This window comes from Bombyx mandarina, chromosome 25 (assembly GCF_030267445.1).
Source record: "Bombyx mandarina strain Sakado chromosome 25, ASM3026744v2".
Lineage (NCBI taxonomy): Eukaryota > Metazoa > Arthropoda > Insecta > Lepidoptera > Bombycidae > Bombyx > Bombyx mandarina.
The window spans coordinates 5,310,955-5,337,400 of NC_143231.1; the positions used below are offsets into that span (position 1 = coordinate 5,310,955).

Here is a 26,446-nt window from a genome sequence, read left to right on the forward strand (position 1 = left end):
ATGTGAGAGGTCTAGCGTTATCATGATGAAAAACCATACCCCTTCTGTTGATAAATTCCGGCCGCGTTCTCTCAACTTCTTGCTTTAATCTCATTAGTTGTTCGCAGTAGAGTTCAGAATCGATGGTCCTGCCTGGTGGTAACAGCTTATAATGAATAATGCCCTTCCAATCCCACCACACACACAGCATCACCTTGTTACGAGTTAACCCGGGTTTCGCCACAGTCTGTGAAGCCTGAGCGGCCTTTGACCACGACCTTTTTCGCACGTTCTTGTCGTACGTGATCCACTTTTCATCACCAGTTATCAGCTTCTTCAAAAATGGTTCGGTTTCATTACGTCGTAATAAAGAATCACAAATGAGTACACGGTTCATTAGATTTCTTTCAGTGAGCTCGTGAGGTACCCAAATATCGAGCTTTTTTGTGTACCAAGTTTTTTTCAAATGCGTCAAAACTGTTTTTTGGTCAATTCCCAGTTCTTCAGCTACATCGTAACTACTGATATGCCGAAATTGCTCCACTTTTTCAAAAATGGCATCCATTTTATACGTAATAGGGCGACCAGAGCGACATGCATCTTTGACATCAAAATTTCCGGATTGAAAACGCTTAAACCAAATTTGTGCTACTCTCACAGACACTGCACTAGGTCACACATTTTCCTAATTTGAATTTGGAAATATCTTCTTTAAAATTTAAACTTTTAATGATACCAAAACCAGTCAGATATAAATAGTATAGCCAAAGATAATTTATTACAAGTTCATACATAATATAATGCGAAAAGACTTTTTCTCCAACCTATTATTAACGGATGTCACATATCGGATAAATTAAAATTGAAATAAATCAGTAGTAAGTAGTCTTCAATTTATATCATTTGTGGGATATCAAAGAGCTGTCTGTATCTTCACTTTCGGATTTTATTACACTTTTTCTTATTTGTATTAAACGTTGCAAATATTCTGTTGGCGTCCCCAAAGAACTCTTCTTGAAACTATTCTCTTTCACCTTTTCAATATTAGATACGTAGTCGTCATATTTGTTCGCAATACATTCAAGCTTTTCGCATGATGCAAGAATGTTCTTTTCAATAGTTGGAAAGTCGTATTTGCAACGTGTATTCAATTTGTGTTCAAGCCTTTTATTCATGTTTTCGAAAATCTTATAATCGTGGTAATTGTTTTTCAGCGAATGACAATCTTCAGTGTTCCGTTCTGATGCATTACGGATACAATATAATGGAGTCAGTTCGTTTTCAAGACGCTTTTCTAAACGTGAAAGATCTTTGTTATATAGAGCTTTAGTAGTATTATATTTTGAAGGTTTATAAACAGGAACGTAATGACCTCTTGAACATCCCAGAGTTTTATTACTTTTCCATATGAATGAATCCGTTTCCATTTTGCTTGAACCTGTAGAATCTGACAGAGGAGTATCCTCGCGATTAACTGTATTATCAAAATCTGGATAACAACCCTTTCCTGAAGTGTAATTACTTTTATCCTCTACGTGTTCATGGTCCAATTGATTCGCTTTAGATGCCATTTTCATTGCATGATCTATATCGAAATCTTTGAATGAAACCGTTCTTTTGCAAGAATCCTTGACTTTTTCTGGAGATAGCATTATATTGTAAGGAAACATATTTTTGTTTCGTCCTAATATTAAGTCTTTTATGTCTGACTTGTTTTGACACAAAGAACCGACTTTTACTCTTGGTAATGCGTGTTCGTCCGAATCTGAAAATTCATGCTCACAATATTGTGTTTCGGAGACATCTGAGGCTTCTAATGAAAGTGAATACGGGAAACTCAGTTGTCTACTATCGGTACCATCGACGCTTAAATGATTTTCAACGGCATCCATAGCGTCTGCAGTATGATTCGTTAACAAATCGGGAGTTGAAGCTTTGGGACTTACTTTACAATTGTCTGTTGCAGTGTTCGAATTTTCATCTGAACTTTGCGAATCTGATTCAACTGGATATGTTTGGGATATATTAATGCTTATAACTGGAGACACAGTAGCTTCTTCTGAAACGTTCCAAGTATTACTATTATTTACGTTTTTGGGAAATGAGGAACAACGTTTCTTACGTCTCGGAGGTGGTAAAACTTGGGTCTGTGTGCTGTTATCACATTTACCACAGATATCAGTCATCGTATAAGAATTTATCGAGCTGTTTTTTTGAATTTCCGTTGACGTTGAGAAATCACGGAATCGCATTGACCCAAACGCAGGCCCCACAGATTGCTCTTTACATCTAGGGGTCATAGCTATAGTTTCAGTAGCGACGTCACGGTATAGCGAATAAGACTTCAATCTATCGACAATATATGAATCCAGATCAGCTTGAACATCGACTGCTTTATCCTTGACTCGTATCACAGACACTCTAGTCTGTGTTGAAACAGGTATTCCAATCTTTCTTTTGTTTCTGATAGCTTTTTGACTCAATTCTATTAAGCGTTGACGAGCATTTGTGCAAATTCTTAATTCACTCAAGGGCTCTACAATTTTTTTGTCAACTATAGATTCCATTTTATGTACAGCAGGTATCTCTTTCTTTTTAAGCTTAGAGTACAATCTCTCGGTTACTGCTGCGACAATTTCAGATCTTTGATTTTCATGAATAATGGAAGCATGCGGGACTTTGATTAGGTCGGTTTGTTCTTTGTTTGTATTTATTTGTATATCACTATGGCTGTTGACGATTTGAGCTATATTTTGTTCTTGATTACGATCAATTGTCTCATTTATAGGTAAAACTTCTTGAGAGCGATATTCTCTTCGTTTATGTCGTAGCGGTGGAACTACTTTCAAATCACATCCACTACTCGTTCGTTCTAAAGACGTCCCTAAGATTTTATCGACCTCTTTGTTAATTTCATTTGTGATCTTTTTCTTATCCTCTGCACCGATGAAATCCGAACTATCACTCAGAGCCAATGATGATGAGGACTCTTCATTGCGAGAATCGGATTTCCGATGCATTATATCTAAAAAAGCACCTATTTTGTTCTCTGAATTCACCGCTATTTTGTTCTTTTGTAATGTCCAGTGAATATCATCATAGCTTATCTTTCCAGTCTCTGGTACCTAAAACAGTAGATTCAAATTTATTTCACTCTTTTATGGTGTACATGCATGAATGTTTTTTCACGGTTCGTCTAATTTACAATATTTATCGTAGCCCATAGACATCACCAATTGAATACTGCCACCCACCTTGAGACATGAGGTCGAAGTATCAATTGTCCCATCAAGTCCCATCTTTCAAGCCGACACCTGTGACCGATTGCGGCAAAAATAGGCAGTTTGGTGATACCTACTCATGCGGGCTTACAATACGCCCTATCACCAGTACTTATAGGTCGATTGGCGATAGATGTACACTGATATAATGCTCCGAGAACGCTGCTGCCCGTTCCCTAATGAATCCCCAATCCCCTTATCAGTAATCAGAATTCCCTGATCAGTTGCCTTTTACGATACCCATGGGAATATAACGGGGCTATTAAAGGCACAACACAACGGAAACTAAGCTAGTTTTCTTGAAAGCATAATTTTTTTTGTAAATTATATTGCTTTTTCATAGCTTCAGGCTCAGTGCGCAACAAAAACCCCAATTTAAATGATGCTATCTCGAAATATGAGATCACTATTTCATTTTGAATGAGAATATTAACTTATAGAGGAATGGCGACGAACATAACGTATTGACAAATGCCTGAGTCTCGCTACAACACCTCGTCACAACTCGTCAGTCTACCGAGCTATTTAATCCACTCGAAGGAAGATCTGCCCTTTGTCGTTTCCCCCAAACATAAATAGGGAAGCTTGAACATTACCAATCGAATAAAAAACAACATATTAAATATATCCTTGATCACTTACATAATGTGTTTTTTTTATGATTGAAAGATTACTGGTGGCCCGAAGGCCTTTCCAGTTTCACCAGGACAGGTGGGCGAGCAAAAGCTCAGCCAGGAGGGGTGGGATTTGCTAACAAGTGCCCGAGCGCTTCCGAAGGAGACCAAACAAATCAAGAGCAATTGCTCGTGAAAGAATCCACTACCGGATCGGAACCGCGACCCGCCGAGAAGATCCTGCGAGAAACTCAGCGGGCTGATGCATGGGTTAGGTTGCACGTCGACCTCTTTGTCGAGTTCGACGAGTACGGTTACCGGGGTCCCTAAGCCTGTTCCTAGAGCTAAAGGCGTCTAATGCAAAGTTTATTGCATCTGATGGATCCGTAAGGACGTGTCTAGGGCGTCGACGGCTTACATAACGTATATAGTCGTTGGCCAATTCAGCGATTAGTAGATCTAATTGCGCTTGTAGATCTGCTTTGGATGCAACAATGGTTCCGCTGAGTTGAGGACTCGTTGACGGGAGCTGGCGAGCTCGGGCCGCCCAACGGAGTGTAGAGGCCGACTCTCCGTAGCACGCTACACTCGGAGACACAGCTGAAACAAATACCACTAATAACTGACGTCTATTTCATCAGAGAACTTGAAAGAAATTGTTAATTCAGTGAAGTTTTATTTGCTATGATTTTTTAATGTACATATCTGTAATAAATATATGGAATGTACTTATTGACTTATTATTGTAAAGCTAGTTAGTAATAAATTCTTTATTATCTTACTGGCTATAATAAAACTGCTGGCTCCACCCGTAAAACAGTCTTTCAACAGCCAAGTCAGCGCGGAGTCGCGATAGGGAACGAATTTTATTTTACCGAAACCGTTGGTAACTGAAATAGAAAAATCAGACATTAAGCACTATCTCAATAGTTTATCGAAATTTGTCGTAAAAATCAAACCGGTTAAAGAACACATTTTCTTTCTCATCACTACCAAAAATCACATGCGAGGTAAATTGATAATGTATCAATATTTCCAAAAAATACATACAGACATAATTGATCTAGCAATGCACCGGTGCTCGAATCCCGCAGGCGGGTACCAATTTTTTTTATGAAATACGTACTTAACAAATGTTCACGATTGACTTCCACGGTGAAGGAATAACATCGTGTAATCAAACCCGAAAAATTATAATTTGCGTAATTACTGGTGGTAGGAACTCTTGTGAGTCCGCGCGGGTAGGTACCACTGCCCTGCCTATTTCTGCCATGAAGCAGTAATGCGTTTCGGTTTGAAGGGCCGGGCAGCCGTTGTAACTATACTGAGACCTTAGAACTTATATCTCAAGGTGGGTGACGAATTTATGTTGTAGTTGTCTATGGGCTCCAGTAACCACTTAACACCAGATGGGTTTTAGCTCGTCCACCCATCCAGGCTATATCCAGGCTATAAAAAAAATTAAGATGTTTATTTCAGAAAAAATACTTTCCTTTTTCGAATGGCGTCTTGTCTCATATAACATAACACGGTTTAGCAAAACACGGGATTACATTGGAATATATCTACCGTGTTATAGGAGGGTTACCTGGACTCACAATACAACGCATACTATAAGAAGGGAAATGCATACATATATTTCTTATGTGAAATAAGTCTCACATTAAATGAGTGTTTCAGTTTTAAAGAAAGAAACATAAAACTTATATTAAAAACAAATTAGATTCCAACTTGCGTATTTTCCTATAAAACTAGAATCAAATTTAGTCAAAAGTTTAATGCTGTATTTACAGCGTGATAATATTCCTATTTATATTAGTTTAGCATTGTTTATTCTTTTAAATAGTTTCGTTGTGGCTAATAGGAGTTCACCAGTAGTTTTGTGACACCTGGAAAACCATTAATCTATGATTCTCATGCGATTATACGATCAACAGTCACGTGATACTGTTAACGTATTGTATGGCTTTGTGTAGAATATAATCAATATCTAATTAATCTTGCCGAACAAATTTTCTCAATCAGGTCGTCATTTTGCTGAAATGTAATAACTTTTTTTTCCTACCTATTCTGATAGCCTTGAGAGGCTATTTCGGCTTTACCCTAACGTGTGTAGGTGAGCTCACGGGACTCAAACCGGAGTGTTACAAGTAATAACAAAAATTACTTCTAGTTCTGTAAAATATGATAGTTTCTTAATCGACTTCAATGGTAGGCCGCTGCCTATGTATTATGCTGGTATTATGCGGTAAGCAGCGGCTTGACGGTAACCACTGCCATCAGTTGGGCCGTATGCTCGCTCGTCTGCCTACAAGGGGCTATTAATGTAAATGAAATACGAGGAGGTTTTTGATTGAGACCGTACATTTTTTGATATAGTTTTTGTTATGGCTAAAATCTACGCTGTCCAGTCCATTTTTTTTCCCTCTACCTAAGCTGATAGCCTTGAGAGGCTACTTCAGCGTAATCTTAACTAGTAGGTGAGCTCACGGGGCTCAAACCGGAGTGATGCTAGCACTGACCCTAGCAAGAGCAGTGTTTCGCAGAATCTACTACCGGATTGGAAACGCGACCCACTGAAAAGATCCGGCGAGAAACTCAGTTAGCTGGGTCTATGGGTTAATTAGCTCGTCGAGCCCTTCGTCGCAAGCGACGGGCTCGACGAGGACTGTGACCGGTGCTTGTGGTACCTAAAAGCATCGTTAATGGATCGGGAGGATCCGTAATGACGAGTTTTGGGCGACGTCGACTGTTTACCATTCGGTCGACAGGATCGGGTATGTAGTTTCCAGCGGCCACGACAAGAGGGTTCTCATGTCGTGCCGCCTTTTCAAAGTGGGAATGTTCAGTCCAGTTGCATCTTACTAGCTTAAAAACTACAATTGAGACAAAAAATACTTGTGCATAGTTTCCTTACCTAACGCAGATATGACATTACTGAGCGCTACCAGAGACTTGTTTATATTGGCACCTTCCTTCTGTCTGCCACCACCGCACCCTTCCCAGCTCGCTTTCTCACTGTTTCGAAATAAAAACACCTTCATTGGTTTCGGATTCGCCAAAAAACGTCGTTTTCATTCGATAATTTAAACGATTTCATCTTAAAGACATTATGTGGCGCCATTTTGCTTCCATTACTAAGCGCGGCTTACACAATCGCAGTCGAGGAGCTATTTAACCTCAAACGTAGTAGACACAGTAGTATCCCACTTACAGATGGTAGAGGTAAGGAGAACCGTCTTACATGGAAGACAGTTTGAAAAAATAAAAAACTCATCAATATAGCACCAGCGTAGCAAGTGGTATGATAGGGATGTAGTAATTGTAAAAGAGGTGAAGTATGCTGAGCGTCAAAAATTTAATATACGTTTTACCCACCTATGCTAGTAACCTCGAGGGGCTAATAAATTTAATATCACCCTTAACACTAATTGGTCGCTTTTTGACCGACACGTTTTCATTTAGAGTATGTGCCTCACCTCTAACCTCCATGATACTCAAATTCTACAATTAATATGAAAAATATTTTCTCATCATTAAAAATTGTTAACAATCACTGTAGTTAATAATTAAATTTATTGACCATAAAAATTTTAAAGCTTTTACTGTAAATTGTGTATAAAAGTTTATTAAAGATTTTCAAATTACTAGTGGTCGCCCGGTAGTCGAAATTCGACTATTATTAATTGAAATTAAAAGTTTGTACACTATTATGATTCTATTTTCAAAGACTATTTCATAAATCACAAATTTTGCCAAGACTACACTATAGAAAAATATTAATAAGGACAAACAATATTTAATCTATTCTCAATTTGACCACAGACGTCAAGAACAAAAGTATGACAGTAAATAAATAGTATGCATGCGTGTGTGCGTCAAATATATAGTAGTGTGTGTAATGTTTTTTTTAACTATGTATTTGATTAATGTATTTTTTAGGCATAATTTAAAAAAATATTAACATTCTGCACTCCTTCTCTATATTCTCTATAAGTGTGGGAAATTTCATACTCCTACGTCCGCGCAATTTTCGTAAAAAGGGATACAAAATTTTTCCATCACTTATTAATATATAGATTTCTAATCAATTTGCAAAAAGTATATTTTGTTATTTTCATGAGCTCACCTTCCAGCTAGATCAGCGAGATGCAATGTGGCTCGTGACGTGGACAACGCCAACAACGCGTGGGACCGGGATGATGTAGGATTGCGTCTGGTCGCTGCTGTGTGTCTCCGGCGGCTTCCCTCGCGCACCAACGACAGAAGATCCTCTACATTTTTTACTGCTACTCGACGCAAATCTACCGTGGATAATAATAATACTACTCTTTATTACTGGTGGTAGGACCTCTTGTGAGTCCGCGCTGGTAGATACCACCACCCCGCCTATATGTGCCGTGAAGCAGTAATGCGTTTCGGTTTGAAGGGTGGTGCAGCTGTTGTAACTATACTGAGACCTTAGAACTCATATCTCAAGGTGGGTGGCGCATTTACGTTGTAGATGTCTATGGGCTCCAGTAACCACTTAACACCAGGTGGGCTGTGAGCTCGTACAACCATCTAAGCAATAAATAAAAATAAAAATCAAATTGTCATTTTGACACAGAATCGAAAATAATACGAAATTAACAAAACAGCTTATGAAGTCAAGATAAAACTTGCAATTTTGCACATTTTTATTAGCTTGTTAGGGTTGTCAACAAAAAGGACAGAAATTATTTCTTTTAATTGTTCGTGTAAAAAAGAAAAAAACTGTGTTAATTTGTTCGTTATGTTATTTACTTTGAAATTTTGATTACTTTGTACATAAGGTCCTTTAGTAGGATGTTCGCGAACACGTAGATCCTTGCGTGCGTTCCCTCTTCGCCTAGGTAGAGAGTGGCACACGGGTAATGCTTCCCCGACCAATAAATCGTGAACACGCTCGTTGTAAATCTCCAAGAAACTGCGGATAAATATTTAATTAACAAATTATTATTAGATTTTTTTTAAAGGCTATGGCGATGGAAAGTCTTGCAAATGTTGTCTTGTTGTAACTATACTAAGACCTTAGAAATGATATTTCAAGGTGGGTCGCACATTTACGTCATAGATGTCTATGGGCTCCAGTAACAACTTAACACCAGGTGGGCTGTGAGCTCGTCCACCCATCTAAGACAAAAAAAAATATATTTTAACGCAGATGGGTACGTGACAAAATATATGATCATGGATGAGTATTCATGGTGATGATTGTAGATGAGTGCATTTCTGATCTACGGTGCGTGTTTAAACATCATCTTTTTGGAGTACAAGGGCTTCAAGTAGTAGAGGTAAGTAGTGCACCGATGTTGGAAAGGGCAGTGATATAATGGAGATTACGGGAATGAGCAAGTTCTGAATCCCCAAAATCCCCATACCCAATACCCGTGAATCGCAAATATTCAATTTATTTGACACACGAATTTCCACGGATAATGGATTCAGTAAATGTTTTCCAAATTCATGTGTTTATTGTATTCATGGGCTATTACGTTGTTGCGATTTCGACGCCCCAGCACGATATGTTCGGGTTGCAGTAAAAAAAAAAAGAGAATAACTTAAGACCAAGACATTTGTAAAACTTTCGCGATACATTTATTTATTTTAGGGTTCATTGTACTTTTGACACGATAGGTATCATTTAGATTGTCAGTCAACGTGACTTTTTGTCGTATCATATGTCAAATAAGACTATGCTGCTACTAAAATCACGTATCCACATTAGCAATTTCGCTAATCTATATATTGATGTGCCTTTGGAAAACATACAGCATTGTATTATAAAGAAGCAGTGTGTACTTAGCTTAAATTCCTTGTCTATATCCAACCATAGACAGTCAATTTAGTTCCATCTTTAGCCGCTAGGTGCTGCCAGCAAGTATAAAGGAAGCGCAGCCATCTTTGATCTTCTACATAGCGTTGTGTACTTTCGTACTGTGAAGTCGCAAGTCCACAAATATTTATTCGACTTCTTATTAATTGCAAAAAATATTTATTTTGTGTTTCTATGAGTGTTATTTTGCAATCATTACGAGTATTATTTACCAATCCTATCATCGGACGCCATGAATCACGCGTCATCTGTTGGAGGTGATGTTGAGTCAAGCTCCATAATTTCCGAGAGGGAAGATGTCCAGGCGAGACGCGATGGAGACGCCTCGCGTTCGAACAGCTCGTCAAGCGAAAAAGAACAAAAGGAGTCTCTGCGTAAGAAACGACGGGATTCAAAGGTAACGGTCGATCTTCGAATCGGCTCGTTATCCCACCAGGTCAGTGACGTTGTAAATCTAATAATGCATCAACTGTGTGTAACAATTGAATGTAACGAAAATTGTTGTAAACAAATTGATCTCGTCAATACGGAAATTTTGACAAAAACACAACAGATTTAAACTAATAATCTTTGTAACATAATTACTGAAAACTTTGGTAAATCGTCTCCGTCGTACAAGTTACCCGTAAAAGCGTTTTAAATTGTATACGGAAAAAAGGGCCGTATGGATAGAAATAAGACGTCAAAGTTAAATTTCCGTGGTCTCTAACAAAGTATCCTGTTGCCAACGCACTACTCATTGAGGAATTTTTTGTTTGATAATACTAAATTGAAATCTATTCAGCCCCTCGGAGGGCTACAATCCTATTTGTCACGACCTCGTACAAAAGGCAAGCCAAACATTATAAACAATCATAGTCCGTAACATCTGGCACAATCCAGAGGGGGGCAATTGAAGACACCGACGGGAGGCACTGAGTGCCACCAAAATTGTAATAATTTGTAAACCATGTATGGTTACCAAATACCGTAAAAAAAAAAAAAAAAAAAAACTGCGTAAGAAAAGCGACGGATCAATCCGTCCAATTTTCGATCTTCGAGAGTTGAACAAGGTCGTAAAGATAAAACACCTAACTCTTTTCGGACACCTCGGTACCAAACTTTCTTCCAGGAGACTGGATGATAGAATTGAACATTTCTCAGGAATATTTTTCTAGTATCAGTCGCAAAATTTCGTCGATACTTCTTGAGGATCAGTACCTAGGAACCAGTATCAGTACCTTCAGGAAGGAATCGGTACCTTCTTATGAGTTAGTATGAAATGACATGCCTACCCTTCGGTCTGGCCTCAGAGCCACACCTTTTTTGCTTCTATAACATGCGGGTCGCAGAGACCTTGCGTGCAAAGGGAACTCGAGTGCTAGTGTCTACCTAGACGACTTCCTTTTGGTCGACCAAGACAAATCCAAGTTGAAACTTCAGGCTGCAGAAGCTGTGAAGCTTTTGGATTGACCTTTTTTGCTTCCATAACATGCTGGGTCGCAGAGACCTTGCGTGCAAAAGGAACTCGAGTGCTAGTCTACCTAGACGACTTCCTTTTGGTCGACCAAAACAAATCCAAGTTGAAACTTCAGGCTGCAGAAGCTGTGAAGCTTTTGGATTATCTGGGCTGGCATGTCAATTTCCATTATATAGGGTGCTCGGTCGCTCGGTCGCGGAGATATTGCGTGCAAAGTCGAGTGCTAGCTTACCTACACGACTTAATCTTGTTTCACCAAGACAGATAAACGTTTTTGTTCCCATAGCATGCTCGGTCGCGGAGACCTTGCGTACATAGGGAAGTCAAATGTTAACGTACCTACGCGACTTTCTTCTCTTGGTCCTTGAAAACAAATACACCTTTTTGCTTCCATAGCATGCTCGGTCGCGGAGGCATTGCGTGCAAAATCGAAGTGCTAGCTTACCTACACGACTTGATCTTGTTTCACCAAAACAAATAAACGTTTTTGCTCCCATACCATGCTCGGTCGCGAAGACCTTACGTACATAGGGAAGTCAAATGTTAACCTACCTACGCGACTTCTTCTTGGTCCATGAAGACAAATACACCTTTTTTGCTTGCATAGCATGCTCTGTCGCGGAGACATTGCGTGCAAAGGGATGTTGAGTGTTATCCCACCTACGCAAATTCCACCTGGTCCATCAAAAGAAGTCAAAGTTGAGTCTTCAGGCCCTCATAAGCTGTAAAGCTCTTGGATTATTTGGGCTGCCAAGTCAGCCTTACAAAAAATCAATTAGTACACTGGTTCAAGAGATGACATGTCTAGGGATTCGATGGAAAATTGCGAGATATAAAGTAGCCACTCAACAACATCCTAGCTCAAACTCTGACGGAATTACATCAATCTATGCTAACTTTCAAATTGCGAACTTGAAAATTCTTGCGAAGTTTCAAGAAAAAACACCCCCGTAAAAACGGGCCATCTTACATGTGTTAACAATTAAATGCAGCGCTGACGCGGAGCCCCATCTCAGACATTGCCGATACACAAAACCAACCATTTCCTGGCAACGGAAGCTTCGGACATGTGTAGGGGTTACAAATGCAGTGCTGACGCGGAGCCACATGTCAAACATTGCCGAGACACAAAACCAACCATTTCCTGGCAACTGAAGCTTCGGACATGGGTAGGGATTACAATTAGACAAAATATTAACGTCCTGTCTATGGTCAGCTCAACAACTGAAACGGCTCAGCCACAAAAGAGCTATTTGCAATGGTAGTGACAATCAAAATGAATCTGAAAGTATTTCACTAGCGTTGACCTTTCGATCTTAAACCTAAGCGATAAGTTCAAGATAACTGTCAGCTTATAATCTCTCGGGGAGATACAACATCGTAACCAACAGGCTATCACGAGGAAATCAACCTGCGAAATGGCACTTTTTACCACAAGTGACTACAAAAGTTTTTCGAAAGTGGGGTCATCCGGATATAAACCCATTCGCCGACCAAGATTGGATACCTTCAGCAGACCGTAGAGGATGCAACTAGCATGGAGAATTCCTCCTCTCAACCTTCTCCCCAGAGTACTGACTCACTTCAACAGTGTCTAGGGAACCTACCTGGTAGAGTTCCAAGACTGAGCTTCATTTGGGTTTCCAAGCCCTCAGATCCCGAACGCTAGATAACTCGCACGAAATCCAAAACCTTCCTCCTCCACAGGGTAAACATTAACCCTGAAAGCTTAGAAAGGGGGGGGGGGAGTTTGTACAAATAATAGACTTGTCTACACAGGAGAAGATTTATTGAAAATTAGCTGGTGTCAATCCACTTTGCCAGCATACTTACCAGCAACTAGAAGATGGCGCAGATGGTGCTACAGTTTTTAAATTGATCCTAAGTCTGCAGATGTTGCCAAATTCTTTTTTCTTTTCCAAAAAGAAAATTTTGCCTGTAAAACAATCCTTCTGCATAAAGCAGCGCTGACGACTTTCTGTGGGCAACATACATGTAGGACAGCAAACATTTTCAAGCTCTCTAATAAAAATTGCTATTCTAAAAAAGCCATCGGAATAACTAAACAAAATTCAACTACTTATTACAACTTTACTAAGTATAGTCCCATTCACATGAGATCCGAGAATAGTTCTAGATTGGTTTTCTTCAAACCCAGCCACCAGATCACGCCTCAAGGTAGCTTGAAGGACACCAACAACCATGTTGCTGGCTACTGGACGCAGAGTTAATGACCTTACTTTGCTCAATATTTCTAAAGACAGTTTCTTTGATGACAGAGAAAAACATCTTTCTGATACCAGTCTTTGGGTCTAAAATTGAAATCAATTTTCGTCAATAATCTGCATAAGTGCTTTCTAAACATGAAACTAAAGACATGCCCAGTAAGATTCGTAAGGACTTTTTCTAACTATGTTCACAAAAGCGGCATACCGTACTGTAATTGGAAACTGGTCTTCGTTCAACCTTACGAGGTAGTCGCATCAACCCATCTCTAAGAAGTTGTAGATCAGCAGTAGCCTCTGAGATGGATTGATAATGAACCAATGGACGAAATACTTTCTAGAGGCAATTGCAAAGCATCCAAACGTTTACAATAATTATTGCCGAATAATAGAGCTTCCTAAAGATCCTCACGATTCTTTTTTTTTCAAAACATTTACTTCTACATGATGTATATACATCATTTATACAATTTATACATTTTCTTGTATATACAAGATAAAATGTTTATTACAAACTTATAAATATTTTTTAATTATTGAATTAACATGAAAGTTAACAGCTGTGTTTTTTCAATTTAATAATTATATAAATTATGAACATGATCATTGCGCTTCATAATTTTATTATAGCTTACCTATTTCATCATAGCGTTGTGCTTAATAATTTCACCAGCAGATAACAAACACGTCTTCATAATACAATGCTGTATGTTTTCCAAAGGTACATCAATATTACGGTTTTACATAACAATAAAACCGATATTATGTGCCGAGAAGGAAAACATACAGCATTGCAGGAAGTTCTTCCTGGTGAAGACTATGAAGATCATTTTTTTTTTTTTCCTACCTAAGCTGAGAGCCTTGAGAGGCTATGTCAGCGTAACCCTAACTTTAGTAGGTGAGCTCACGGGGCTCAAACCTGACGATGTTGCTAACACGAACCCTAGCAAGAGTCGTGCTTCGCAGAATCTACCACCGGATCGGAAACGCGACCCACTGAGAAGATCCGGCGAGAAACTCAGTGGGCTGTGTCTGAGAGTTAATTTACTCGTCGAGCCCTTCGTCGCAAGCGACGGGTTCGACGAGAACGGTGACCGGTGCTTGAATTACCTAAAAGCACCGTTAGTGGATCGGGTGGATCCGAGATGACGTGTTTTGGGCGACGTCGACTGCTTTCCATTCTGTCCGCAGGATCGGGAATGTAGTTACCGGCGGCCACGATGAGAGGGTTCTCGTGTCGTGCCGCTTTATCGAAGTGGATGAAGATCAATTTTTTTTTTTTTTTTTTTTCCTACCTAAGCTGAGAGCCTTGAGAGGCTATATCAGCGTAACCCTAACTTTAGTAGGTGAGCTCACGGGGCTCAAACCTGACGATGTTGCTAACACGAACCCTAGCAAGAGTCGTGCTTCGCAGAATCTACCACCGGATCGGAAACGCGACCCACTGAGAAGATCCGGCGAGAAACTCAGTGGGCTGTGTCTGAGAGTTAATTTACTCGTCGAGCCCTTCGTCGCAAGCGACGGGTTCGACGAGAACGGTGACCGGTGCTTGAATTACCTAAAAGCACCGTTAGTGGATCGGGTGGATCCGAGATGACGTGTTTTGGGCGACGTCGACTGCTTTCCATTCTGTCCGCAGGATCGGGAATGTAGTTACCGGCGGCCACGATGAGAGGGTTCTCGTGTCGTGCCGCTTTATCGAAGTGGATGAAGATCAATTTTTTTTTTTTTTTTTTTTCCTACCTAAGCTGAGAGCCTTGAGAGGCTATATCAGCGTAACCCTAACTTTAGTAGGTGAGCTCACGGGGCTCAAACCTGACGATGTTGCTAACACGAACCCTAGCAAGAGTCGTGCTTCGCAGAATCTACCACCGGATCGGAAACGCGACCCACTGAGAAGATCCGGCGAGAAACTCAGTGGGCTGTGTCTGAGAGTTAATTTACTCGTCGAGCCCTTCGTCGCAAGCGACGGGTTCGACGAGAACGGTGACCGGTGCTTGAATTACCTAAAAGCACCGTTAGTGGATCGGGTGGATCCGAGATGACGTGTTTTGGGCGACGTCGACTGCTTTCCATTCTGTCCGCAGGATCGGGAATGTAGTTACCGGCGGCCACGATGAGAGGGTTCTCGTGTCGTGCCGCTTTATCGAAGTGGCGCATGGACGCCGACTGCAGATACTTACTGATGGACTCTAAGTCCAGGTCGTCATGGAGGTCGACGTTCCTGACGAACCACGGGGCTCCGACGGCTATCCTGCAAAAACGGGATTGAATAATTTGGAATGATTTCAAGTGTATGCGGGCCGCGTGAGCGAACACTACACTTGCATAGGTCATGATGGGGCGTATGCAAGTTTTGTAGAGTGTCACCTTATTTCTAAGGGACATTTTACTTCGCCTACATATCATCGGGTAGTGAAGATCAAAGATGGCTGCGCTTCCTTTATACTTGCTGGCAGCACCTAGCGGCTAAAGATGGAACTAAATTGACTGTCTATGGTTGGATATAGACAAGGAATTTAAGCTAAGTACACACTGCTTCTTCATAATACAATGCTGTATGTTTTCCTTCTCGGCACATAATATCGGTTTTATTGTTATGTAAAACCGTAATATTAATACGTGAAGCAAAAACTTTGTATCCCTTTTTACGAAAATTGCGCGGACGGAGTAGTATGAAATTTTCCACAATTAAAGAGAATATGGAGAAGAAGTGCACAATGCTGATTTTTTTTTTAAATAATGCATAAAAGATACAGTAAATCAATAAAGAAAACATTACACACACTACATACCATGTATTTGACGCACACACGCATGCATACTATTCATTGTCAAACTTTTTTTCTTGACGTCTGTGGTCAAATTGAGAATAGGTTAAATATTGTTTGTCTTGATTAATATTGTTTTATAGTGTAGCCCAAATATATTAAGTGTATAATCTATGGTGTAGCCTTGACGAAATTTGTGATTATAGAAGTATAAAATACAATCAACTAACATTTCCAATTAATTATAGTCGAATTTCGACTACTGCGGGACCTCTAGTTTAATATTAAAAGATCTCCGAGAATGACTACCACTATGAAAAAAAATCGTGTAATAAAAATTAAACCCGCGCAAAATGTAATTTGCGTAATAAATGCTGGTGGAGCGTATTATAAGTCAGTACAGATAAATAGCCCCTATTTATTTCTACCGCAAAAAAGTCGTCTGTTCTGATTGGAACGGTTAAAACAGAGTTTCTACTATTTATACAATCACGATTAAGACCTCATGTCTCATGTTGCGTGACGGCATTCACACTGTGTTGTCTATGAGCTCGTCAATCCGTCTATGCAATATAAATAATTATAACACAAACAATAAAAAATAGGATGAATCATGTTTAAAGACACAACAATAATCAAAGTTGTGTAAATTTCACGCGATAACATCCGTATAAAATTTCGGGTGGAAACCATGGCGGTACCTGATTAACTTTCTGAATGTAACGATTCAAAATGTTGTTGAAAATAAATAAATTTTGAAAGTAACCGTATCGACGGATTAGTCAATTGCGTCGGTTACCTGTTTCAAACGTTTCAATGCTAGATAGTATTTTTTTTGACTCGGTATTCGCGAGTCGCAGAAATAATTAAAACTGCAGCGGTAGGCAGCGGCTTGGTTCTGCCCCTGACATTGCTGAAGTCCATGGGCGACGGTAACCACTCACCATCAGGTGGGCCGTATGCTCGTCTACCTACAAGGGAAATATAAATATAAAAATAAAAACTGCTTTTACGATTTCATCGGACCGTCTAACCATCGTTCGTGACCATGAATTCTACAATATTATTATATTCGGTACCACCACCTTGCTTATTTCTGTCGTCAAGCAGTAATGCGTTTCGGTTTGAAGGGTGAGGCAGCTGTTGTAACTATACTGAGACCTTAGAACTTATATCTCAAGGTGGGTGCGCATTTACGTTGTAGATGTCTATAACGTAACGTTCTGTGGTCGTCGTGGCCTAACGGATAAGATGTCCGGTGCATTCGTGTTGAAGCGATGCACCGGTGTTCGAATCCCGCAGGCGAGTACCAATTTTTCTAATGAAATACGTACTCAACAATCACGATTGACTTCCACGGTGAAGGAATAACATCGTGTAATAAAAATGAAACCCGCAAAATTATAATTTGCGTAATTACTGGTGGTAGGACGTCTTGTGAGTCCGCACGGGTAGGTACCACCGCCCCGCCTATTTCTGCCGTGAAGCAGTAATGCGTTTCGGTTTGAAGGGTGGGGCAGCCGTTGTGACTATATGAGACCTTAGAACTATATCTCAAGGTGTGTGGCGCATTTACGTTGTAGATGTCTATGGGCTCCAGTAACCACTTAACACCAAGTGGGCTGTGAGCTCGTCTAACCATCTAAACAATAAAAAAAAATCTATCAAATTGAACAGTATTCGAGTCTGCACGCGCATCGTCGCCGTGCATAATATTCGTGGACGAGCTATAAGAAATAAATAAAAAAACGTCGGAAATGCAATAAAACAAAGATAGTAAAGAACACTAGATCGTACCATAAAAGTAGTTTTAATAAGCCCCAATCGGTTCTTTTTTTTCTGAATTTTATCTCAAAGATGAAAGAAACAAGCTATCGAGCAAAACTATTGACTAACAAACGTAGAAAACAATAAACCGGAAAAAAGACAGTAAATTAATTATCTTTGGTTTTGATCCTTCAATAGGCAAGTATTCCGCGAGTTGAGAGGCAAGACAGTTCCGCGAAAGTCATATCCCATAAGTTTTATATTAAACTAGCCGTACTCACCCGCTTCGCTGGGCATTTAATGTTAACATTATTATTTATTGTCATTATTATTAGTCCAACACTCATAAATATTATTAGCCTATCCATTAAGTTATAACGGAACATCCGTAAAAACCACTGTAGATTTATATATTAGTATAGACGTACAAACACAGCAAGCCAACGATTTATAGATAAAATAATACATTTAATTTTGTAATTTTTTTCAGTTTTTAATATATGTTTATTTTTTTGCTTAGATGGATGCTCAAGCTCACAGACCTCCTGATGTTAAGTGATTACCGGAGCCCTGCACGGCAGAAATAGGCAGGTTGGTGGTATTTGCTTAGTCCCAGTACCTATATACTTTTATACTATAAACATAAATTTTTTGAAACTACTAGCGCGCTACCTATCATGATATCATATTATTATTACTATGGAGGTAACCTGGAATGCTAATTACGTATTTAGTTTCTCATGAATAAAATTGATAATTAAAAAAATTACAATAAATCCGCCAAATAAAAAAGAAAAAGAAAAGAAAAATATTTACATCATTAATATCGAAATTAATATTAACTAGAGGTCCCGCCGTAGTCGAAATTCGACTATAATTAATTGGCATTGTAAGTTTGTACACCATTATGATTGTATTTTATACTTCTATAATCACAAATTTCGCCAAGGCTACTCTATAAAAAAATATTAATAAAGACAAACAATATTTAATCTATTCTCAATTTGACCACAGACGTCAAGAACAAAAGTTTGACAATAAATAGTATGCATACGTGTGTGCGTCAAATACATGGTATGTAGTGTGTGTAATGTTTCCTTTATTGATTTAATGTATCTTTTATGCACTATTTAAAAAAATATTAGCATTGTGCACTTCTTCTCTATATTCTCTATAAGTGTGGAAAATTCCATACTCCTCCGTCCGTGCAATTTTCGTAAAAAGGGGTACAAAGTTTTTGCTTCACATATTAATATATAGATAATCAATATTAACTCACCGTTCTGGAATGTTCCAAAAAAAAATCAATCAGACTTATTCGATTAAAATGTCAAATACTACTTTTTCAACAACATCAAGCGTTTATGGACGGGAAACTACTGTCAACGGTCTCGCTAAACGAACTGACTCAGAACGAAACCTTACAAATAAACACCCGTGGATCGCACGCGACACCTCTATACGTTATAAATCTGTTTATATAAGCGTTACTTAGTGAAACGTCCGTGGCATAATACTTCTTTTCTTTTCCTACTTATACTAGTAACCTCGAGGGGTTATACTAGCTTTAGTGTGCTTAGTGCGAGTTTTTTAACGTTCTCGAAAGCGTAAAAGTTAGCTCATATTTGTATGGAATGTGATCGTTTGCGTACGTCTGCCTTTAGGGGCGCTGTTCCAACTGCATACTAAATTGGCTTAACTTTTACGCCATCGAGAACGTTAAGAAACTCGCACTAAGTACAGGCGAGCTCACGGGCTCAGCCTGGCGATTTTGCTAACACTAGCCTTACATGGGCAGTGCTTCGCTGAATCTACCAACCGATCGGAATCGCGACCCACTAAGAAGATCTGAGAAACTCTGTGGGATGCATAATACTACATAAGCTACTTTGAAGTATACTCAGCTAAAATAAAACCATAACCAACAAATTAAATAGAAATATTATCAATGTGGTCGAAGTCAATCAAGCATTATTATAGATAACTCAAAAATTACCGGCCAGATCTTGTAAAAATTACATGAGACCACAACTTTAGTACGAGCTTTCCAATAAAAAAATCATGCAAAATTAATTTACCAAACATAATTCTGAAGCAAAAACACACATTAAAAAACTCACTAAAATTTAGTGCCGCTTCTTTTTTTGACATCGGTTAACAAGTCTTTCTGACGATATAAATAGTAAGTAACATGTTTTTTTACACGTTCGCTACAATATTATCTACTATGTTTGCAATTACAACTTGCCTCTAATCTTAAGAACTATGAATGAGAACTAAGAAAATACTGCCTAAAAGTTCCTTGGCTTCGGATTCGTTCTATTTGGTTATGTAATACTTCCAAAGAAAAAAAAAACTAAGCAAACATTCAAAAGTTTTTCTTTCTTGAAACGCTGTTAAAAAACGGAACTTTAAACAAATTATTTCATTTGGGATTCCCCGCTTTGTATATCTATTGTCCGCTCGTCTCCCTCCCAATAGGATAATCCCATTTTACCATTTAATCTATGTATTTAGTTAATTCTTCTTTTAAAAACAAACCACAAATAGACCAAATGAGGTTAATGCACCTGAGCGCGAAACGTTATAAAACAATTTACTTCTTTTTCTTTCTGGTCTTTTCACATATTATGTGCGGCATAGAATGTCCTCTTGTCATTCTGTATAGGTATTTGACATGAATCCTACGACGAGCCACCTGTGTGACCTCAACCCTCCTTGGGCTATATCGCCAGTATTATGCCAGAAGCATGCCATAAGGAGAGACTTGTCTGTTTTTTCTATTAGTGCGTCTTTGACTTAATCGATTTTTGATTCGATGATTTGCATTTCATTATTATAATCATTTACACTAGTATTTAGAGATTCAGATTTAATTTTTCTCTATTTCCAAAATACATGTCAAAAGTAAATTATTATTAAATATACAATATTTAACATACATACCTACATATATGTATTTAATAAATAGTTACAATAAAGTTTACTACATTCAAGAATTAAATCAGTCAGAAAACGTTTTCTAAATATTGATTTAACGTCATCCGAACATAGCATTAAACGCAGAACCCTTTTATTATCAAACATTAACCTTTCATATAGGAGTTTCCAATGCAATCGATGTTAGATAAAGCTGAATTCACAAGCAATGTGTTTAACACCCCAGGGTTCGCGTGTCACTACAACCTTGAAGCTACTCTTTACAAGCATTCAAACTTAATCGAATACAACCCCTAATATATTATCAGACAGTGGAAATAACGGGAAAAAGTTTGAAATAGAAATAAGTCCCTCGAAATGCGGTACGTGGATTTCTATATGACGGAATCCGTGGAATTAATTGACCAAATACTAGCCTTTTTTTTGTTTAACTTGTTTCCTCACAGCTCATCTATGTTTGTGAATGTCGCCAATCTCCTTGAGGCCTGAGGTCGAAATTTTAGATCGCATTCTGTACCAGCTGTATCAGTATTCGCGGCGAAAATGGCCAAGACTGTAAGTCACATTTCACTTACTACAAGTAATAACATTTGCTTAGCGCGTTTTATTTCTATGACAACTAGGTCAGTTTTGTCATAGAAAGTTTTTACTGGTGGTAAGGCATCTTGTGAGTCCGCGCGGGTAAGTACCACCGCCCTGCCTATTTCTGCCGTGAAGCAGTAACGCGTTTCGGTTTGAAGGGTGGGGCAGCCGTTGTAACTATACTGAGACCTTAGAACTTATATCTCAAGGTGGGTGGCGCATTTACGTTGTAGATGTCTACGGGCTCTATAACCGCTTCACACCAGGTGGGCTGTGAGTTCATCCGCCTATCTAAGCAATAAATAAAATAAAAACTAGGTACCTGACTGTAATATCAAACGGTACTCTGTTGGCCAGAGCTCTGCAAATCCTCGGCACCAGTCCCGGCTGAGCTTCGGTTCCCATCATGGTGTGGGTTTTGCCGGTGGCACTCTGACCGTACGCGAGCACGCATGCTGAATATCCTCGGTAGACGCTGTTAAGTACTTCACAACCGATTGTTTCGAATACCTGATATTATAACAAATCGTAAATTATGACAAGAATATGTAGGGCTTTGCATTCGCATCGAGAACATTCGAAGACGTGATTGGACTATAACTATACTGACTATATATGATTATACAGGTGGTAGGACCCTTTGTGAGTCCGCACGGGTAGGTACCACCACCCCGCCTATTTCTGCCGTGAAGCAGTAATGCGTTTCGGTTTGAAGGGTGGCGCAGCCGTTGTAACTATACTTGAAACCTTAGAACTTATATCTCAAGATGGTTGGCGCATTTACGTTTTGGATGTCTATGGGCTCCAGTAACCACTTAACACCAGGTGGGCTTTGAGCTCGTCCACCTATCTAAGCAATAAAAAAAATACAGTGAATGATAAAATCGTTGCTGATATAAAACGCATTTTTCCCCCTACCTAATCGTTGGTAGCCTAAGGGGCTATTCCAACCTTGCGCGGACCGGTAAGTGAACTCACGGGCTCAACCTAAGAGAATTGCTAACACTAGCCCTAGCAAGAGCAGTGCTTCGCTGAATCTACTACCGGATCGGAATCGCGACCCACTGAGAAGATCCGGCGAGAAGCTCAGTGGGCTTAAAACACATATAAACTACTGTTCTAAAAATTAAACAGATAACTAAATTGATTTACTGAGCTTAAATACTTGTGGTTTTCATGAGATCATAATTCGTGAGCCCGCAATAAAATGCGAAGCTAGCTAATAACACTCTCCCGCATTCACCCGAGGCCGTTGACCTCGCGAGTTAGTTTATTTTAAAATGCGTGTCTGAACAAAATAGGTAAACTTTAAATATGTGGACGAACTCACAAGCCAGGTTTAAACACCAGGCTTAAATCTTGAAACATGAGGTGAAAGTCTCAAATACAGTATTGTGCCGTGGCTGTCTTACCCTTCAAACCGGAGCATATGACAGCTTGGCGCTAGAAACGGACAAGAGTGTGGTACCCACTGGTGCGGAATCACATTACGCCTTACACTAGTAGATGACAGTTTGCGATCACAAACGTTTTCTTTTTCTGTACGGGTTGAAATCGAGATACTTGGTGTAAATAGATGCTCGAAGGGCTCGACGAGTAAATTAGCCCATAGACACAGCCCAGTGAGTTTCTCGCCGGATCTTCTCAGTGGGTCGCGTTTCCGATCCGGTAGTAGATTCTGCGAAGCACTGCTCTTGTTAGGGCCAGTGCTAGCAGCACTTACGGTTTGAGCACCGTGAGCTCACCTACACGTTAGGTTGACGCTGAAATAGCCTCTCAAGGCTAACAGCATAGGTAGGAAAAAAAAGTAACATCCTAATAGAGGAGCTTAAGAGGAGACTCAGAAAATCCTAACACTTGAAATTTGAATAGTAAGATTTACACGAAAGCATTGTTAATATAGACAGGCTCTGGTGAAATAATTACAAAATAACTAAGTACCTAGACAGTAAACAAATTCGGACTTTGAATGTAAAAACGTTGAGCGTGAGGAGAGTGTGCCGGAAGAAGATGAAAACGTAAAAAATGGCAATATAAAAAAATCAATTTTCGTTTACTAAGCAAAGCAATGAGGAGAGCGTTCGGAGGAACAAAAATCCAGACATAAAATTAAATAACTATGTTTTTAACTAATATTTTTATCGTTTCTGGGAGTCCATATTTCGTGAATCTCCGTCGTAGAATGTAAAATGTTGGTCTGTTGACGGGTCAATCTATTTTTACACCTATTTTTAGCCCGTTATTACGTCCTTTCATAATTACATCTAACATTTAGACATTACGAATATAGTTAGTTAAAACCTAAAAAATTTTAAAGATTTAACGTTTTGCGATTAAAAAATTACATTATGAAATTAGTAAACATGCTATTTGAATGCGATATTCGTTCCTTCGTTATTTAAATCACAAATCTTGTGAGCGATGGTCTTCTGAGAGAATTAGTGCATGGTCATCCGAATTAAATACCTATACATGCAAAGGTTAAAATCGATATGTCAAGCTTATACAATTTCTAGCAAAAGTAACAACTCCTTCCCCATTCGGTTTCATATATCGATTAACGTAATTATAATTCGAATAATAAGTATTCTCACCTTGTCCTGCGAGGCGTATGTTAATTGATTTGGCGAGCAGGCGCTATCGAATGTGTAATCAGCTTGGTATCTGCGCACCCGCTCACGACTGTCGCCAGCTCCTGATACGCTCACCTTTAAAAATGAGTGTTTATTATCTGTTATACTAATGCTGAAGCTAACCAGCTATTGTGTTGTCTATTACCCCATAGTGTTGCGAGTAACAACCAGTAGGGTTGAAATCTTGTCTTGTTACCTCATGTTATGTTGCTTAGTCTGATTCTCACGGACTTAGAAACTCTGGGCTTACGGACGAACTTTGTGTTGAGCATAATAAGTTCCATAGTAATGCTTTACCTTCGCATCACTAACGCCCCACAGAAACATGGAACCACTTTATTCATCCACAATACTTTTTAAGCGAACATGTTTCCTGTGTACGTACCATCAAAAATAGCTATAAAGGGTAAATAGCAGATTGATTGTGTTCCTCGCGCTGTTAAGCTCCGCGGGCCACATTGACCAACCACAATTAAATGATCCCTAAGCTTACGAAGGTAAATAAAAGTTAACAACAATGCACGACAGAGTAAACATACCTTCAAATTAGTAATGGTTACCGTTTTACTGTCCAACACATTCACAACACGTACACGCTCCTTTTCTGATTTCAATTCCCTAAAACGAATCACAACAATAACTACCTATTTGTTATTTATTTTCGTCTCACTCACAATAAATGTTTATATCAAACTTCGACAAAGTCGACCGACTTTCGATAACTAAATCAACTCACTTATCGGTAAAAGGTCTAACTCTTATAGCTAAACGAACGTTTGACATCTCTACCGTATTTACATACTTATTAATTTAAAAATCAGACTCGAAAGCTCACGCTAGACAAGTAAATACGTGAATGAACTCCAAATTTCGTTCACTGGAAAAAGCTATTTTCGTCTTTCAAAATACTTCCTGCAGTTAATGCATACGAAATAGTATAAATAGAATATACAGGAGATATGGGACACGGAGATGGCTCAACTTAATGGTCGTTTAAATATTCGACTAACTTTTTCTAAGCAGTTAAAACTAATTTTGCAAGTAACAGCTGAGGACTACGACTGGTGTTAATATTTCGATTAAATATAAATGTCTACTAAGTACATTTTTTTTATTGCCCTTGTAGGCAGACGAGCATACGGCCCACCTGATGGTGAACGGTTACCGTCGCCAATGGACTTCAGCAATGCCAGGGGCAGAGCCAAGCCGCTGCCTACCGCGAGCATGACATTTTAAACATGACACAGAATGAGAAAACAGAAAAAATAGACGGAAACGAGTTTCTTTATTTGTTATATACATATTAGGTCTTTACAAACTAAAATGCCGCTTAGTATACAGAAAGATAAAGTATTTTTTTAGATATATTTTTAATTTCTATTAATCAAAATATGCGCCCATAGTATCAACGTATCGCAGCCGTAATATTTCAATGCCCTTCTTGAAGAAGACACGTGTACGGAAGCCAATAAGCTCTTCAAAGGCATTTTGTGCTGCCTCCCAGGTATTGAACTTTTCCCTGCCAAGAAGTTGTCCAAACTTTGAAAAGAGTAGAAGTCTGTCGTGTAAGGTCTGGTGCGTACAGTGGATGACACGAAACATCCTATCATAGCTCTTGTAGCTAGGAAAGAGTCTGTTGTGCCGTATAAGGTTGAGGGCTGTCGTTGTAAGAGCAATGGGTGCCCAAGTAGGAGTAGTGATTACCCAAGGTTAACTAGATATTCGTACTGAATCGTTCGATTTATAGTGAAAAATTGATATTCGTTTTTTTTTTCATTTAACATTGAATCAAAATATCTACCATTATTATCTATACATTGCTGCCATCTAATAGGAAGGTCATTTATGCCTTTGCGATAGAACTCTGGTGATCTAGATTCTACAAACTGTGTGAAAGCAATTTGCACTGCCTTCTGGGAAGAAAACTTTTTATCACGGAGAAAATTGTTCAAATCACGAAAAAAGTGTTAGTCCGTTGGAGCAAGGTGCGGGGAATAAGGAGGGCGACGAATGGTTTATAATTGCAGTTCCTGTAGAGCTAAAACGGTTTCCCATGCTGTATGACGACTCGCGTTATCATGTAGCAATAATGGTGAAGGTCGATTCATGAGTCATTTTTGCTATCATTGTTCGGAGTTCGGCACAGTAGACATCTGCCGTTATTGCTTGACCAGGTCGGAAAAAGCTATAGTGATTATCACCATGCTGAGACCACCAAGCAGTTACCATTATCTTTTTATTGGTAAGCTTTGCTTTAGGACACTATTGCGGCGTTTAATCTGGGGTCAGCCATTGCATTTTTCGCTTAAGGTTATCGTAAAGAATCCACTTTTCATCA

The 26,446-nt window shown here is 39.1% G+C and overlaps 1 protein-coding gene across 1 annotated transcript; it reads right to left on the bottom strand.

Annotated features, from left to right (window-relative positions):
* Nucleotides 1-771: 771 nt before the first annotated feature.
* LOC114245764 (uncharacterized) lies at nucleotides 772-25,167 on the bottom strand. Its single transcript, XM_089738364.1, has 9 exons — nucleotides 24,648-25,167; nucleotides 24,070-24,183; nucleotides 21,798-21,985; nucleotides 8,677-8,822; nucleotides 8,004-8,178; nucleotides 6,792-6,892; nucleotides 4,657-4,764; nucleotides 4,293-4,474; nucleotides 772-3,104 (listed from the first exon to the last, which is right to left on the bottom strand). Exons 3-9 carry the CDS (start codon nucleotides 21,881-21,883, stop codon nucleotides 879-881), a joined length of 3,024 nt encoding a protein of 1,007 aa, XP_089594490.1. The 5' UTR covers nucleotides 21,884-21,985; nucleotides 24,070-24,183; nucleotides 24,648-25,167; the 3' UTR covers nucleotides 772-878.
* Between the last annotated feature and the right edge of the window lie 1,279 nt (nucleotides 25,168-26,446).